This window comes from Eubalaena glacialis, chromosome 9, assembly GCF_028564815.1.
Source record: "Eubalaena glacialis isolate mEubGla1 chromosome 9, mEubGla1.1.hap2.+ XY, whole genome shotgun sequence".
In the NCBI taxonomy this organism is placed as follows: Eukaryota; Metazoa; Chordata; class Mammalia; order Artiodactyla; family Balaenidae; genus Eubalaena; species Eubalaena glacialis.
The window spans coordinates 100,919,200-100,935,614 of record NC_083724.1 but is presented as its reverse complement, the minus strand read 5'-3'; the positions used below and the strand labels follow the sequence as shown (position 1 = coordinate 100,935,614).

Below are 16,415 nucleotides of genomic sequence, written 5' to 3'. Positions count from 1 at the left end.
TTCTGGTCTTGGACATGGGGGCTGCATGACGGTTTTTTGATGGACGGGGGCTTTCCAGCACAAAGGATCATTAGTAAGGCTGGTCCTGCTGGATGTTGGTTGGAGCACAAGGGCCACTCCCTTAGGAGTGATGTACATACAGCAGTCAAAGACACTGGATCTGCTGAGACAATCCTAATTTCAAATACTCAGTTCCATGTGGCCATAAATACCCAAGTGTTTATCAGACTAACAGTTCTGAATTTTGTTCAGAAAGTCTAGTCTCTGTTGAAGTAAGTCAAGAGCCAGGTAGGAAGCAGAGTGTGTTGAGGGACACAAAACTAGGTTGATGGATAAAGAAGTGAAAGGAAGGGACCGTCAAGTCCAACCTCGGTGCCGTGAATCACAAAAACAGTCTATAAACTGCGTAAAGATGCACACGCCAATTGTGTTGCCACTGTGTGAGGTGGAAGGAACTTCCGGTTCTTGCCTACCTGCCAGAGCCCTCGTGGAATGTCTCCCCACCCCCACCCTACCCAGACCCACGTGCCCTCTGCCCCTCCCCCACTGCAGAATGTTTAAATTCAAACCTGTCCCTCCTTCACTTGGATCCTGAGCGTCTGCTGAAGCAGGTCACTCTCTGGGTCCTGGTCTTGACTTTTCTCATTGAGGCTACCAGGCAGCAGTAGTCCGTGCCCAAGCCTGCAGGATGGCTTCAGAAGGAGGTAAGCCTATAGGCTGGGGGTGTGTTCTCAGAGACCCTGCCATCCCTCACATCCTTCGGGTTCACACGTGACACTTCACTGTGGGCACATAGTTGGACTGAAGTAGAGGGAGAAGAGAGCACTGGACGCACAAGGACATTTCACCTGGGGAGACTGGGGAGCCTGAAGAAACCTGAGACTGCACTGGGGAGGAGGGGTCATTGGAGGTGGATCAAGAGGAATTGCCCTGGCTATGGAGAAAGGATGGCAGCAGGCAGGTTGATTCTTTCTAGAAGGGAGACAAGCCACTTTGAAACGTGTGTGTAAGGATGTGTGTGATGTCCTGGTGGTGACACAGGGAGGGTCATGAGGAAAGCCTAGACCTGTATTGTGTTCCTGAGGCACCTGAAGCTTGCCTCACCATATCTTTCTAAGGGATTTGAACAGGAGCATACTGTATCTAAGGGGGCCGTGGGGAGAGATGGTCTTGGTGAGAAAACTATTCAGTGGGGCTGTGTGTGGCCACACCTGCAGTGAAGTGTCCTCTCCGAGAGCTAGGCAGGAGGTTACTCTAACTGCCGCAGCCCACACCTCGTCCACTCCTCCCAGCCCAGAGCTCACTTCTCAGTTCAGGCAACTGTTGCTTTGGATTCAACAGGGGATGGGCAACCGTGTAACTTCAGCCAAGAGAGGGCTCAGGTTCCTGAGTTGCTCTGAATTGTTCTTCCTTTTGTGGAATCGCAGTACTTCAGACCTACTTCATCTTGTCCAGTATCTCATGGTGGACCCTCAGGCTGCCTTGAGAGGAAGAGTTTGTTCATATTTCCTGTCACTCCTTCATGGACAGGGGACAGATGTGGAGTGGGGTTGTTTCGGGTGGAATGTCTGTGAAGGCTGCTTCCTCTTTTAAAGGGGGAAGGAGTGTAGCCCAGGGGCAGGAAGACGATCTTCTGTGTTATTATTAAACATCCTGTGACACCTGTTCTGGTTAATTAGGTGCACCGTGGTGTGTACCTTGTTCTCCTGAACAGGGATGTGTTCCAGACAACTTGATCGCCATGGCAACTGGCTTATGCCTGCGTCTCAGATTGTCTTTCCGTTATTGGGAGCTGGAAGGGGAAGGACCACAGGCGGTCTGTACTCCCATGACCAATGTAACATGACAATTCCTTGGCCCTTGTTTAATCCTCTGCAGCCATCACTGGCTGTGAAATGACAGAATCTAAGGAACACGTGCCTACTTCTCACGCACCCCACCCCCACCCCCGCCTCCTAGGAACAGAACTCCTGAGTGATGACAGTGACTCTGGGCACTGGGGAGGGGGTGGCAGGACCTGGCCCATGTTACGTGTCTGCTGTGGGTTGTTCTGAGATGCAGGTGCATTCTGGGCCAGTGTTATGGGTTTGTATCAAGATTCCATTAGAGAGATATTTTCCAGCATTTTGTTTTGTTTTGTGAGGCTAGGAAAGAAAGAGGGGATTTATACTGAGCATCAGGAAAAGGAGGACTGAGGAGGAGGTGGGGCCCTAATATTTTACACAGTGCCTGTCCACAAAGGGCCTTTGGGTGCCTAGAACTTACCTTGGAGGAGGTCCGTACCTGCTAGTACGCCGGCTGAGGGGCATTTCTCACAGAGCGGATGTCCACCCAGTTCCAGGTCTTGGGAGACAGCCTGTGAGGCTTAGGTGCCAGGGGGTGCCTCAGGGAGGCTCTCCAAGTCAGTGCTTGCTGAGGCGATTTCTTCTCGGCAGACAGGGGTCAGGGACCTTGGTGGATGGGCGCGGGGTCACCAGTGGAATAATTCTCAACTGGAGGTCAGGGCATGAAAATCACTTGAAGACATTTGCACGCTGCACAGTTTCCCTTGTCCAAGTGTCCCTCACCTGTGGAGATTTACACTCTGATGCCACAGAAAGCCTCAGTCCCACGTGCCCATTCTCCTCCTCCATTCACTCCTTTCCTTTGCCTCAATAGCATCTCCAGTGCTGGGAACGGATGTGACCATGAACCCCGGTGCCTCCTTGTCTGCTTTCACGGCAGTGCCCTTCCCTCCACCCATTCCTGGCGCCCAGCACCGGCCACCCTGGCAGCAGCACCTGCCACATCCCATCACCCCAGCATGCCCTCCTAGAAGCAGCCTGCTGCTGCCAGCTTTCCCCAGGACGCCTTTGGTGGCTAATGGTGGCCGTGGCCCCAGTGCACCTGGGGCTTGCAACCTCACTGTCCAAGTCAGGTCACAAGGGAGGCCAGTGGAGGCCCCCCAGACTCAGATCTTTGTCGTTACTCAAGCCCCCCTCAACTGGAGCGCTCCAGGGGCCCTCAGCAGGAGTGCTGCATGTCCTGCACCCGTATTCTTAGCAACCCCTGTGATGGAGACCATTGTGACTGCTCCAGCTGTTGGAGTTAGTCAGGCTGGCAAGGGAGGCTGGACCGCAGGCTTTCCTCCTCAAGCTCCACCACCAGCTGCCCAGCTGGCCCCTATCATTCGCCCAGTGAACTCTGGGCCATGGCCACATGGCACTTCCAGGGAGGGCCGCCTGGCCACCAACCAGTCCAACGCCTCGCAGGATGGCTCCTCTAACCCCCAGAGCGAGTACAGTAACTTCCGACGTTGGCAGCACCTCAAGCCCCTGGCCCGGAGACACTTTCGCCTGAGTCCTGATGCAGAAGCTTTCTCCTGCTTTCTCATGTAAGTGAACGCTCAGGGGGTCCTGAGCTTATCGGAGCTTTTAGATAAAGAGGAACTGGGGATGGACTCGCACGTTAGGTTTCTAGGGATACTGGAAGGAAGGTATGAGGGCGATGTCCATGCTATGAGAAGGCACATTGTCGGTCACATGGGTGGGCCTGCCAGCCCATGACATCATGACTGAAATGTGCCCTATCTCAACTGGCCCCACCACCCTGTGAGTCTCGCCAGCTTGCTCTTCCATGATTCTCATGGTAATATGGACTGAAGACTTGCAGTCAGAGAGTGTCATGGTGTAAGGTGAGGAGCCAAGGAGTGGATGCCGCACTCTCCCGTGGTGTCGTCTCCTTTCATACAGGACTTGAGTGTACATGGCCAGGGGAGGTCACTTCAGAGGAGGGGGAGGAGCGCGGGGCCCAGGAGAGCGCTTTATGCATGCCTCCACTTCGTTGTGGAGAATTCCACTAGGAACAGGGTGATGGTAGAGCTCTCCTAAGGGCGTGGGCTCTCTCCCACTAGAGTTGTGAGCCTGGCAGGCATTTCCATCCTAAACCTCCAGTCCCTCGTAAAAAGGGGACAATTACACTTCACTCAGAGGACTGTGCAGAAGACTCCTTGGGCTAATCTATGAAGTGTTAGCAGATTGCTTGGCACATGCCACACCTCATTGATGATGGTGATTTTTATTATGAAAATGCAGCCTTGAGGAGGAAAAGAGCTCCCCAAGGCACAATGTCCCAGCTCTAGCCTGGGAGTGGATGGTCATCCTTGAGTGAGTGTGAGGCGGTGACAGCAGTGGCCGGGAAGGCTTGTCTTTGCCCTCCCAGACCCCCGCCTCTCACCCTCCTGTTGCTCAGTCATGCTGTGTTGAGTGATGTGTGGTCCACATTGGCGGGTGGGGTCAGGCAGGTGGGGGCTGGGCTGGGCCCGGAGACTGACCCCGAGGGCTTACAGCCCAGTGCTTCGATCCCTGGCCCGCCTGAAGCCCACCATGACGCAGGAGGAGGGGCTGTGGAGGGCCGTGCAGGAATGGCGGCGCAGAAGCAACTTTGACCGGATGATCTACTACGAGATGGCGGAAAAGTGAGTCAGCGTCCTGGGCCCAGGGGCTGCGTGGAGGGTGAGGCGAGTGGGTGAGGGCAGGGTCTGGCCGTGGGGGTGCTCATCAGAGAGGACAGAGGAGAAGGGCTGTCACCCAGCACAGGGTCCCCACAGCCAAGAGGCCCTACTGTCCTCCAGAATCCCCTCCCTCACCTTGAGAGTTTGAGACTTCTGTCCTTCCTCCACCAGGAGCTCTGCCTTCCCCTGACTTTGACCTACCCTTGCCTTGACATGAAGGTCTCAGGACGGGGCAGGGTGAAGCTGTGTGTCCAGTAGGGGTCCAACTCCGGACATATGGGCTGGGCCGGGAAAAGAGCTCCACCCGCCAGCCTGCTGCTTCCTTAGTGGTGGGTGGCTGGCGGCCACTGACATAGATTTGGGACTCCCTCTCCTTATGAAAAGTGGCCTGAGTGGGTACCCTGGCTTCCCTCAAGAGGCTGGGGAAGCCGGCTGCCGTCAGCCCAAGGGTCTCCGGCCCTTCCAATGTTTGCTCCATGGTAATCCCCTTGGTTTAAGAAACAAAACCAAACAAACGAGCGCCTCTCAGAGGAAGGGAAGGCCTCTCCTCTAAGCTCAGCATCCACATCGTCCAGCCTCTCCTGGGCCCTGTCTGCAGGTCTATGTTCCAGGACTCTCAGTCCTAGCCCAGGGTCCTGAATTCGGGCAAGGACCCCTGTGGGGAACACATGCCTGTTCCAGCCTCTGGCTGTCAGCCCTTCATGTGGTTCTGGATGGAGACGGGGGGCATGAGGAGGGTGCCCCCTGGGTCAGCCATGTGTCCCATTGACCTGGTTCAATTCAGCGACCTGGGTCTATGCTGTTGAATGCCCTCCAGTGCTGGTGAGGCAGGAAGGGTCCCAGATCTTGTTATCACTTCCAGGAGCAGCTCTCTGCTGTGGACAGCACCTCACAGGGCCTTGACGGCCCCAAGGCACATCCTCTCCCAATGCCTCATTCTTGGCTGCCTTTGTTGGGCTCCAGAACCCAGGCCTTTTTCTCAGGGTGGCCTGTGCCTCCGTCACCCCCCAGGTTCATGGAATTTGCGGCCGAGGAGGAGATGCAGATTCAGAATTTGCAGTGGATGCAGCGCGCGCAGGACCTGCCTCCTCCAGCCTCAACGAAGCTGGATCCTCGGGGGCCCCCAGCCCCAAAAGTGGGCCTTCAGCCAGGCACCCAGCTTCCCACTGGAGTTGAAGGCACAGGTAACAGGGGCCTAGGGTTGGCCACTGTCCCCATGTGGATCCTTTTCCTTCAAGACAGGGGCATTGGTCTTTCAACCAAAACAGCCACCGAGGCGGGGGGTGGAGGGGGGTGGGGTCTCAGCTGCCCTTTGTCACTACGGGGTATTGACTTGGTCAGTTTTGTAACTCCTCTCACACCTCCCTGTCAAAGGACCCCACACTAAGTCTGCCTAAGAAGTGGGCTTGAAGGGGAGACCCCTAGAAAATTGGAGGTTCCCCACTTCCTTACTTGTGACTCTCTTAGATGACCCCCTAACCTCCCCTCTCCAACTGTGCATGAAGCTTCAGATGGTCCTGACCCCTCCCACACCCACATCAATGTCCCCCAAACAATGCCCTCACCAACGTGCGCTCGGTGGTCAGGAGGTGGACCGGGAGTCCCTCACCTTCCTTCCCTTCCTCCTGCTCTGCCTCAGCCTGTGCTCCCAGGATGTCCGGCCCCAGGGCCCAGCCCTCGCACCCGAAGCCACACAGATCCCAGCGGACCCCGGAGCCCAAGACACCCAAGGAGATTCCCCCTGAGGCTGTGAGGGAGTATGTGGACATCATGGAGGCGCTGGTGGGGCCCGTCCACTCAGCCACAGGCGAGTCACATGCAGAATGTGGAGAGGACGGAAATGAGCTGAAGCAGGAAGAGGACGACACCTACTTGGACCCGTGTCTCTTGAGCTACATTGACGAGCTGCGTTCCCAGGAAGACTCTGTCACCAAGGTAGGCTGGGCCTGGAGCCTGGGGTCTACAAGATGCCAGGGCATGGAACTCTCAGCACCCAAGGTCTGGGTTCTGCTCAGACCGATGGGACTTAAGCTCAGCTCCTTGTTCCTGAGCCTGGTGTTAGGGGAGGTTTACGCAGATGTATGTGTGTATATGTTTGTGTCTGTGTGTATGCCTTTGTGTGTCTGTGTATGTGCATCTGTATATGTGCTCTTTTGTGTGTGACTGTGTATGTGCATGTTTGTGTGAGTGTGTGTGTGCTGACCATCCCCGCTTTGTGGAGGAGAGTGGAGGTGGGTCTCTGCTTTTCACTTTCCCTCCTGGTCTTCTTGTGTCACAGGCCACTCCTGGCCAAGGATGCTCACAGCCTCTTCTTTCTGTCCGAGGTGGAGGCAGTCATTCACCCTCGATTCCTGGCAGAATTGTTTTCCCCAGACCCACAGCTGGATCTCTTGGCCCTTGCTGAGGAGCTGAAGCAGGAGGAAGGACTCACCCCTGAAGAAGTGAGCCAGGGGAGGGAGAGGGACACTCAGGGAGCCAGGGGACTCCAGGGGAGGGGGCACCCCAGGGGATCCAGGGGACAGGGGAAACCAGGTGGCCCAGGGGAGCCAGAGGAGGGAGGGATCGCAGGTAGAACAGGGGAGACAAGGGACACCCAGGAAGACCAGGGCACGGAGGAACCCCAGTGAGCAGGGGAGAGGTAGGGCCCCAGAACAGGAGGCCCACATGGCTCTGTCCATCCCTTCCCTGCCTCGGAGGCCTGGCATGGGGAAGGGCCCTCTCTGGGGTGGGTGCAGTGCAGGGTGATAGGAAGGAGAGGATGGGGAGCCGGGAGCAGAGGGAAGGACACAAAGCTGGGAATAAGGTGCAGGAGGATGGCAGGAATGCCACTGTGTCTGTATTTGGAGTCTAGTCCTGGGGTCACCCGTCCCCTCCTCCCCGCCAGGGCCATTGTCCCACTGCCCAGTGCTCCTCCTCTCACACGTGCGTGTGGAGCCGTCACTGTCCTCCTCCCTCCTCCCAGCTGGTGCAGAAACGACTCCTGGCCTTGAAAGAGGACGAGGGTGGGCCGGCAGCCCCGAGCCACAGTGCACCTGGAATGGGCTCAAGTCCTCCTGAGTCCCACGCCGGCCAAGGTGCCCAGAGGCACGGCCAAGACCGCCATCTAGGGGTCAGTGATGAAGCCTGCCCACCAGAGATTGATTTTGAGGCTCTTCATAGGCCCATCCGAACAGACACTGGCCTGTTCGGGCCCAAAGTCTTTGTTCCCTCTCGAGGACGTCAGGAGGTCTCTCCATTCCGGGCCGGACGGCCCTCCCCTCCCCAGGGTCAAAGGCGCACTGGCCCTCTACTGGGACCCAGGGATGCGTCTGTTCTCAGAGAGGCCTCTCCTGTTCGGGAGGCCCGAGGGCCCAGGGACACGTCCAGTGAGGACGAGGAGGAGCTCCCCAGCCTGGCCTCCCTCTTGGCCTCTCCGCAGAGCCTGCTGCCTTGCGGGCTGTCCCAGAGTCCTGCCCCTGCCTCAGGCCTGGCCTCCCCTGGAGGTTGGGGGGCCCAGAGTGCTCCCCAGGCCCCCTCCCCTCAGAGAAGAGGCCTCCGCCCAGCTCCACCAGCCGCTCCCAAGTCGAGGAAGCGGGCTCTGTGTGGGCGCCCAGCCGCTGCTGAGAAGCTGCCCATCCCCGGGGCTGGCCACGGGGTCTCTGTGAGGCCAGCCTTGGCTCTGGGGCTGGCTCGCCCCTCACAGCCGAGAAAGAGAAAGCGTGACCCGTTTGTCACAGGGAAGAGGAGGAAGATGAAGAGGAAGCACTGCAGCCAGTAGGGAACAGCCAGGCCGGCCCTCCAGGGCGAGCCCCCCAGGGCGGCCCCCAGGGGAGCCTAGGGGCTCCTCCTCACCCCAGTGCTGATCCTGGAGGGTGTGGGGGGAAGGGAAGGAGGGCAGGACCACCAGGGCGAGGAGGGGGAGTGGGATTGTGGGGGGTTAGGGAGGTGGGGGAGGTGGGTGTGGGCAGGACCTTCGGAGTGATGTATGTAAATTGTGAATAAAGATAGTTTTGGTGGGAAATGCTCTCAGGCCACTGTCATCTTGTTCGTGTGGAGCTGCTCCACAGAGAGCGATCCTGAGAGGAAGGAAGGGTGAGGGAGGTCACAGGAGCTATGGATCTACAGGTGGCCAAACCTTTCCTCCACATAGACGAGGACACTTCAGGCTGCCCCTGGGAACGCACAGCTCTCACTTTCCCCAGGGACCCCCTCATCATCCCCTTCTCTAAAGCCTGCTTGGCTAGGGGCCTTCTGGGGCATCTGTACCGTCTTCTGCATCCCTGAACCGTGTGGGGAGGGAGAGCTGCTTTTGTGCCTCTCAGCCCTCTGGACACTAACCAGTTTCTAGGACGGAGCCTGGAGGCGGCCCTTGTCTTTATGGAGCTTCTCTCTGCTTCCCTGAAGTGGCCAGGCGATGGCGCTGGGGTGACCCTCCTCTCATCCAGGGTTTCCTGTGTGGGTGGCCTGACCAGAGAGGAAAAGTCTTGGCCATGGGGACAGGACTGTCTGCCTGGTTGTAGCGGGAGCGTTCTCTAGTCCCACTGGGATTATTGCAATGTGGAGAGTGGTTGAGGCAGCTACCTCTTAATCCCAATGAGGATGCAACAAGGGGAATGGGTGCAGGGAAATTCATGGGGCACCCGTTAAAGGTGTGTATAAGGGTAGTGACAGTTGGGCCCCTTTGTGGAACTTGTGGGATTTCTGTGCAGCAGCATCTCGTTCAACTGAGGGAGGAGGACCCATCTGGCTGTGGCTGTGGGGACTGGCCTTAGGGGCCTATGGGTGTGCAAAGACACCCCAGAACTACTGTCCCTTCCCTTTCCACCCATGGCTCGACATGTGTGTGTATTGGTATCAACACTGATTTGTATTCCCATAGAAAACAGTTCCTCCTGACAAAGTATGACCGTGTTTCACAAGAACAGCTTGCTCACAGGGGCAGCAGGGGTGGGGGAGAGGTGTCTGTGGCCCCAGATCTGGGTGGGAGCTGGGATCCATGCTGAGGAGTGTAGAGGCCTCAGTCACCGTCCTGTGGTTGCCGGCAGAGACTTTGAATCATCAGAGCAGGGGAAATGACCCGCTCATAAGGGTGAGATGAGCAAACAATGAGGGGCAGGGAGCAGACCCCTGTTGTTTCCCTGAACTGCCCCCCCTCGCAGCCTGCTTAGCCCCCGTCATGGCCTGTGCTGGCCCACCTCTGAAGCCCCTTCCTCCTAATGCACTCAGATGCTCTGATCCTTTGTGGGCCCACCCTGGGCCTCACCCCTACTTCCCTGCTGGCCAAAGCCTCTTCTCCCGGTTCTGAGTTCTGATTCCTTCCCCAGGACCCAGGCGGGGGTTGGGACAGCAGAGACTCCCTAATTCTCCCTCCTCCTCCCTGAGATCTTGACAATCACCTTTGTATGTTTCTGTGATTTTAACTACTGTAGATACTTCATGTGAGTGGCTATGATATGTCCTTTTATGAGTGGCTTATTTCACTTAGCATAATGTCTTAGAGGTTTATCCATGTTGTAGCATGAGACATGGTTTCCTTTTATTTCAAGGAAGGAAATATTTCATTGTGTTTATAGACCCCATTATCCCTTCATCTGTTGATGGACATTTGGGTTTCTTCACGTCTTGGCTATTTTGGATAATGCTACGACGAATGTGGGTGTGCAAATATCTCTTTGAGATCCTGCTTTGAATTCTTTTGGATACATACCCAGAAGTGGGACTGCTGGGTCACATGGCAGTTATATTTTTAATTTTTTGAGGAAACTTCATATTGTTTTCCATAAGGGTTGTCCCATTTTACACCTCTCCCCAACAATGAGAAAGATAGCCACCATCAAGAACTTGGTATATATCCATCTTATAAAAATGTTTATGCTTTTAGCAGAGCTGTAGATAATCAAAATTATGTATAATAACAATATTTTTGGTTATATATGGTGTCATGTAAATCATATTGCCTTTGGCTTCTTCTTTCAACATTCTTCCTTTAAGAAAAATTGATATATTAGATGTTCTTTAATTTTTTAATTATTTATAATTTTGCATTGTATGCATACATTAAAAATAATTTATCAGTTCCCTTGTTGGTGAACTTTTATAAATTATTATGTGACAGGGTAATCAGTTCCAGAGGAAAAGTTTTTCCTTTCAGAACTTTGAATATTTATTCCATCGAATATGGCTTTTGTTACTGTTTTTTCAAATTATGCCATCAATACACCCTTTCACGGTGGGTGATCAGTTTCCTTGCTAATTGTTTTTTGTAAGACTGTCTGTTGTCTTTTGTGTTCTCCAGTTTCTTGACGTGTGATTAGTTTCAGGTTAAAAAAATTTATCCTCCATGTGATCTATTTTGCTTCATTAACTGATAAAACACATTCTTCATCTCATCTAGAACATAATATTATCTTTTTCAAATGTTACTTCTACTCATTCTCTCCTGTCTCTACTTCTAGAACCCTGGATATATGTATATTAGACCATCTTATATATTCTCTATGTCTTCATCAGCTTGGACGGCTATAACAAAATGCCATAGACCTGGTGGCTTGAAAAACAGACGGTAATTTCTTAACAGTTCTGAAGGTTGGAAGTCCAAGATCAAGGTGCCATATTCAGTTCCTGGTGAGAGCTCTCTTCCTACTTTTCAGATGGTTGTCTTCTTACTGTGTCCTCACGTGGCAGAAAGAAAGAGGGATCTCTCTTGTGTCTTTTCTTTTAAGGGCACTAAACCCATTATGAAAGCTCCATTCCCATGCCCTAATTACCTCCCAAAGGCCCTATCCCCAAATACATTGAAGGGTAGGGCTTCAACATAAGAATTGGTGGAGGGGATATACGTCCATAGCATTCTGCCCCTGGTACCCAAAATTCGTGTCCTTATTGTATGCAAAATACATTCATTCTATCCCAACAGCCTCAAAAGCCTCAACTCATTCCAACATCAACTGTAAAATTTAAAGTCCAAAGTCTGATCTAAACACCATCTAAATCACATATGGGTGAGACTGGAGGTACTATTCATCCTGAGGCAAAATTCCTCTGTAGCTGTAAATCTGTGACCCAAACAAGTTAAGTGTTTCCAAATACGATGTTGGGACTGGCATATAATAGACATCCCTACTCCAAAAGGAAGAAATAGGAAAGAAGGAAGGGGTGACAGTTTCCAAGCTAGTCCAAAGCCTAGCAAGGCCAATCCCATTAGATCTTAAGGTACGAGAATAACCCTCTTTAGTTTGATGCTTTGCCCTCCAGGCCCGCTGGGGTGGCAACATCATCCCCACAGCTCGGTGGGGCAGCCCCACTCCTTCAGCTTGGTGGGGTGCCACCCACACTGCAGCTCTCTGTAGGGCCTCCACCTACACCATGACTCTCTGTGAGGGTGACAATCTCACACTTTGAAACTGAGGCCCCCTGGGCCTGTGGTGGGATTGACAGACCCGATGACCTCGGAATCACCTTTGGGGTCCTTCTTCCCTTTTCTTCAAGAGGAGTACACATTCACAGCCAAATTGCTCTAGTCTCCCATTCTGTAGAATCCAAGAATTCTGACAGCCTTCCTCATTCTGCCTGGCTTTCTCTGTCCCCTTTAGTTCAAACTGGCAGTGTCCCTTCTCTATTCCTGACCTCTGCTGAGATGACTAATTAAATTAATATCACACCTATGATCTCTTCTTCAAAGGGTTGCTCAGCTACACCCTTAGAGTTTCTTCAGAACAAGCTTTCTCACTTTCAAATATGGATAGGCTGAGAAGTTTCCAAATCTCTAAGTTCTGATTTCTTTTTGCTTAACAATTTGGTCTTCAATTTATCTTTCTCCTGATGTGTTTTACTAGGAGCAGTGATGAGGAACCAAGCTACTTCTTCCAAACTTTGTTCAGAGATCTCCTCAGATGAATATTCAATTTCATCACTTACAAGGTCTACCTTCCAAAAAACGCTAGAACACAGTTCAGTCAAGTTCTTTGCCACTTTATAATAAGAATTGCCTCTCCTCCAATTTCTAATAATGTGTTCCTCATTTCTGTTTGAGACCTCACCAGAATAGCATTTAACGTCCATATTTCTATCTGTTCATGATTATTTCTGTATTCTCTACAAAGATGGAGACTTTCTCTCCAGTGTGCCTCTTTTCTTTCTGAGCCATCACCAGAATCACTTTTAATAGGTATAGGCTGAAAGGACTTTATGGCGATTTCAGCTCTTTTTTAGCATGCACGTCGAATCTCTTTCAGCCTTTACCTACTATCCAATTCCAAGGCCACTTCCACATATTTAGGTATTTGCTACTTCTTGGTACTAAAATATGTCTTAGCTCAAAGGGCTATAACAAACTACCACAGACTGGGTGGCTTAAACAAAAGACGTATATTTCTCACAGTTCTGGAGGCTGCAAAGTCCAAAATCAAGCCACCAGCAGACTCTAGGTCCATAAATTTCTCATTCATAATTTCTGACCGTTTCTTTTCTGTGCTACATTTTAGCTAATTTTTCACATCTATCATCCATATCATCCACTTCCTCTTTATCAGTATCTGATCTAACTTTTTCCCATTCACTTTGATATACAGATGTGTGATGTTTGTATGTTGAATTTCATCATACACTATAAAATATTCCATTTCAATGGTCAAGATTTACTAACATAAATCATTTTTACTGTTGAAGACAGAACATTCTTAACTGGAACTGGCACTGTTAATACAAGTGTATGATAGTGAATACAAGCCCAACTAGTACAGTTTGGTGCTACTCCTTGATTTGGGTTAAGGTGCCAGCACTTCTGCCACCTTTGCTTTTGCACCATCAGTACCTATGTCAACACAATTGTTCCAGAGTAAATAATGAGATGAAAAATGTTTCACCAACAGTTTGAATATTACAGCATCATGTTGTTTGTGATCAAGCGTGAAGATCGTCAATATTATCTAGTGCTAGTACTAGACAAATTCAAGGAAAACGGCAAACCCAGTCACTTTTTGTTTCCTTTTCCATGTGAAAAGCTGTAAGCAACATGTTTTTGCCCTTTAAAGGGCTCATATGTCTCTGTTTAAAATATTCCATTCCTCTCTCTCTTTTTTCAAATTCATTAACTTATTTATTTGTTTTTGGCTGTGTTGGGTCTTCGTTGTTGTGCACTGGCTTTCTCTAGTTGCGGTGAGCAGGCTTCTCATTGCGGTGGCTTCTCTTGTTGCAGAGCACGGGCTCTGGGCGCGCGGGCGTCAGTAGTCGTGGCACACGGGCTCAGTAGTCGTAGTTCGTGGGCTCTAGAGCGCAGGCTCAGTAATTGTGGAGCACGGGCTTAGTTGCTCGGCGGCATGTGGGATCTTCCCAGACCAGGGATCAAATCCATGTCCCCTGCATTGGCAGGCGGATTCCCAACCACTGCGCCACCAGGGAAGTCCCAATTCCTCTCTCTTTAAACATAAAGTGATTGGACTTAAAGCAGTGCTTAAAGTTCACTGGTACTATAATCCTTGTTCAAAATTGCTCTGTGGCATAAGCCACAATGCAGTGAATTGTTGACACCTCCAAATCCCAGGGAGGCCCCTGAGTGCTCTCTCAGGAGGAAATTGAGGTCAGGTGTATCTGATGGCCTGTGTGCTCTCTGTGCTCCTGGTGATATGTGGGGGCTTTCAGGTGAGTGCAGTGGGTAGACTCATGGACTCTTAGTCTTGGCTGGGGGAGACAGCACTGTCGGGTTTATTTTTCCACATTTGCCTCCTTTTGTGTTGCCTTTCTCCCAGTTGCATTTAGCCTGATTAGAGGGAAGGAGGAGATGTCGGTAGCTGGGCAGGTGGTTCTCCAGGAGCAAATGTCAGGGACGGTTGTGTGGGCAAGATCCCTAGGCCCCGTCCTGGCAATCTTGCTGTGCACTGAGCAGTCCAGATGAATCGGGTCCTTGACCAGAAGTCCATGAAACTTTTGGCAATCTGGGCAAAATTTGGGATCTGAGGATGGGCTCAGAAATTGCAGCAAGGATTTGGCGGTATCTTACCCTCAGGCTGTTTAAGAGCCCCTGGTTTTGAATGGCATGAAGCACCAGAGAGCCTTTGATCACATTCTAAACAGCTGTCCTGTGTGTGGCCCTCCAGCAGCAAACCTCCTCTGCTGTGACCTCAGGGCAGGCCCCATCCCCGCCTGAGGCTCCTGCCCTGTGAAACATGAGGGTGTAATGCAGGCTGATTGTCAGTGCTTGGCTCCTGGCTTGCCTGACTCAAAGTATGGAGCATCTGTTCACCTTGTGCTGGTACCCTTCCCAGAATCAATGGGCTCACAGCCCAGACATTTATGCTGAGTCTGGGGGCAGCTGTGCCCTGAGAAGCCATGTCTTGTCACTTGGCCCAGGGAGCACCTCCTCAACGGACCACACTTATCATATGGGCCTCCTGCCCTCATGACCTCTTGTTTTGTTCTGAGGCAGGTGGTTGTGATGGCCAGTACTGTGGGGTCTTGTGATCTCAGAGCAGACACTGGAGGCTGACTGACCCCACAGAGGTGGACAAGGATGTGGGCTCAGGCGATGGGTCCTTTCTTGGGTTTCTGCCTCTCCTCCCTGACTCCTGACCCTTGCTCTCAAAAGCTCACCTTTCTGTTGTAGTTGCCTCACCAGGGGGCAGTGACGGGCTTTGCCCTGCTGAACTATACCCTCGGGGTAGGTGGCCACAGCCTGGCTTGTCACACACTGGGGAAATCCTACACTGGGGAAGTCAGGATTGTGTCTTGCTGGGCTTGGAACCCAGGTAGAAAGGTAGATGGTGTGGGTCTGAGGGACTGATGCCCCAGCCCCAGGGCAGGTGACTTCTCCTGGGAGAGGTTGCCCATGGCCCCCTTTGGCCCCTCAACCCTGCAGAGGTGCTGATAGACGCCCCCTGCAGGCCACAGCCTCTGTGCATAGGATCTGCCCCAGTATCACATGAGAAGCCGGGGCCAGGAGCCTCACTCTCTCTGAGAGCAGCTGGTCATCCCACACTGAGGGGCGTCTTCTCGGACAGAGGGCACATAGCTGACCTGTAACTGACATATGGACACTTCCCTGGGCTTTACCCCTGAATTTACCTCCATTCTTGTCTCCTGTCTCACGGCCCCTGCCTTTTCCCCCAGACACCGGAGATCTCCAGGCTTGGGTGGAGTATGGTATGTTGTCAAGCTCAGTGGTGTCCACCTCACCAGTCCACTGGAATCAAGCCCCAGGGAGCCTTTGAGAGAGCAAGACCAAGGACTTTAAGAAGACTACGGTTAATGTTAAGGAGCATAGATTGTAAGATGAGGAATTTCACTAGTGTTTTTCAATCCGTAAGAAGAATGAAATAGAAATTGCAGAATTGAAACTTGCACAGACATCAAGAAATAATAGTTTACAGGCTTCAAGAAATAATAGTTTAACAAATGACACATTCACAGAATCAAGGAAATGAGCACCACCCACAGGGTGTGCAAAGGAGGTGCCTAATCCCAGGAGCAGCATGGCCGCGGCTCGTCTGAGAGCGAGGCATGTGCTGGGCAAGCTTTTGTATGTAATATTCACCAAAGGGAACCTTGGCCAGTGATACCAGGGAAAGGCTATCATGGTGAAGGCCCACTCATCTCCACCACCCTCAATTTGAATCAAAGTATTGGCTGAAGAAACAGACTTGACAGAGACTTTGGCCACCTGGCCTGGGTTCTCCCTACAAAATGTCATGTTTCTCCAAGAACAGGGCAAGGAGTCACAATTGTCCGAATCACAGACTGCATATCTTAACGGTACAGCTATTACAAATTTCCACCTTTGTTTGAAGGGAATTGTTAAGTGGTGGGTAGGGAGTGATGTGTTCCAGGGAGGATTTGGGCCCTCTGGCTTGCGGGTGACCCTCTTATCAGACAGGGCAATTCTGCCAATAACTCATCACTGCCTTCATTCCTCAGGTGGTAGGGATACAAAGGGATTAAAAGGGGTGCGGGC

The 16,415-nt window shown here is 52.2% G+C and overlaps 1 protein-coding gene across 1 annotated transcript; it reads left to right on the top strand.

Moving 5' to 3' along the window:
- Window positions 1-688: 688 nt before the first annotated feature.
- On the top strand, window positions 689-8,249 carry LOC133097383 (NUT family member 2G-like). The gene is made up of 7 exons (XM_061199241.1): window positions 689-704; window positions 2,659-3,373; window positions 4,328-4,456; window positions 5,504-5,676; window positions 6,132-6,427; window positions 6,817-6,933; window positions 7,455-8,249. The coding sequence occupies exons 1-7, from the start codon at window positions 689-691 to the stop codon at window positions 8,247-8,249; spliced, it is 2,241 nt and encodes a 746-aa protein (XP_061055224.1).
- Window positions 8,250-16,415: the final 8,166 nt, after the last annotated feature.

Excerpts from the sequence above, each read along its gene's own strand:
- LOC133097383 (XM_061199241.1), top strand. Across the intron at positions 5,677-6,131 it reads CACTGGAGTTGAAGGCACAG|CCTGTGCTCCCAGGATGTCC; the intron begins GTAACAGGGGCC and ends GCTCTGCCTCAG. Across the intron at positions 6,428-6,816 it reads AGGAAGACTCTGTCACCAAG|GTGGAGGCAGTCATTCACCC; the intron begins GTAGGCTGGGCC and ends TTTCTGTCCGAG.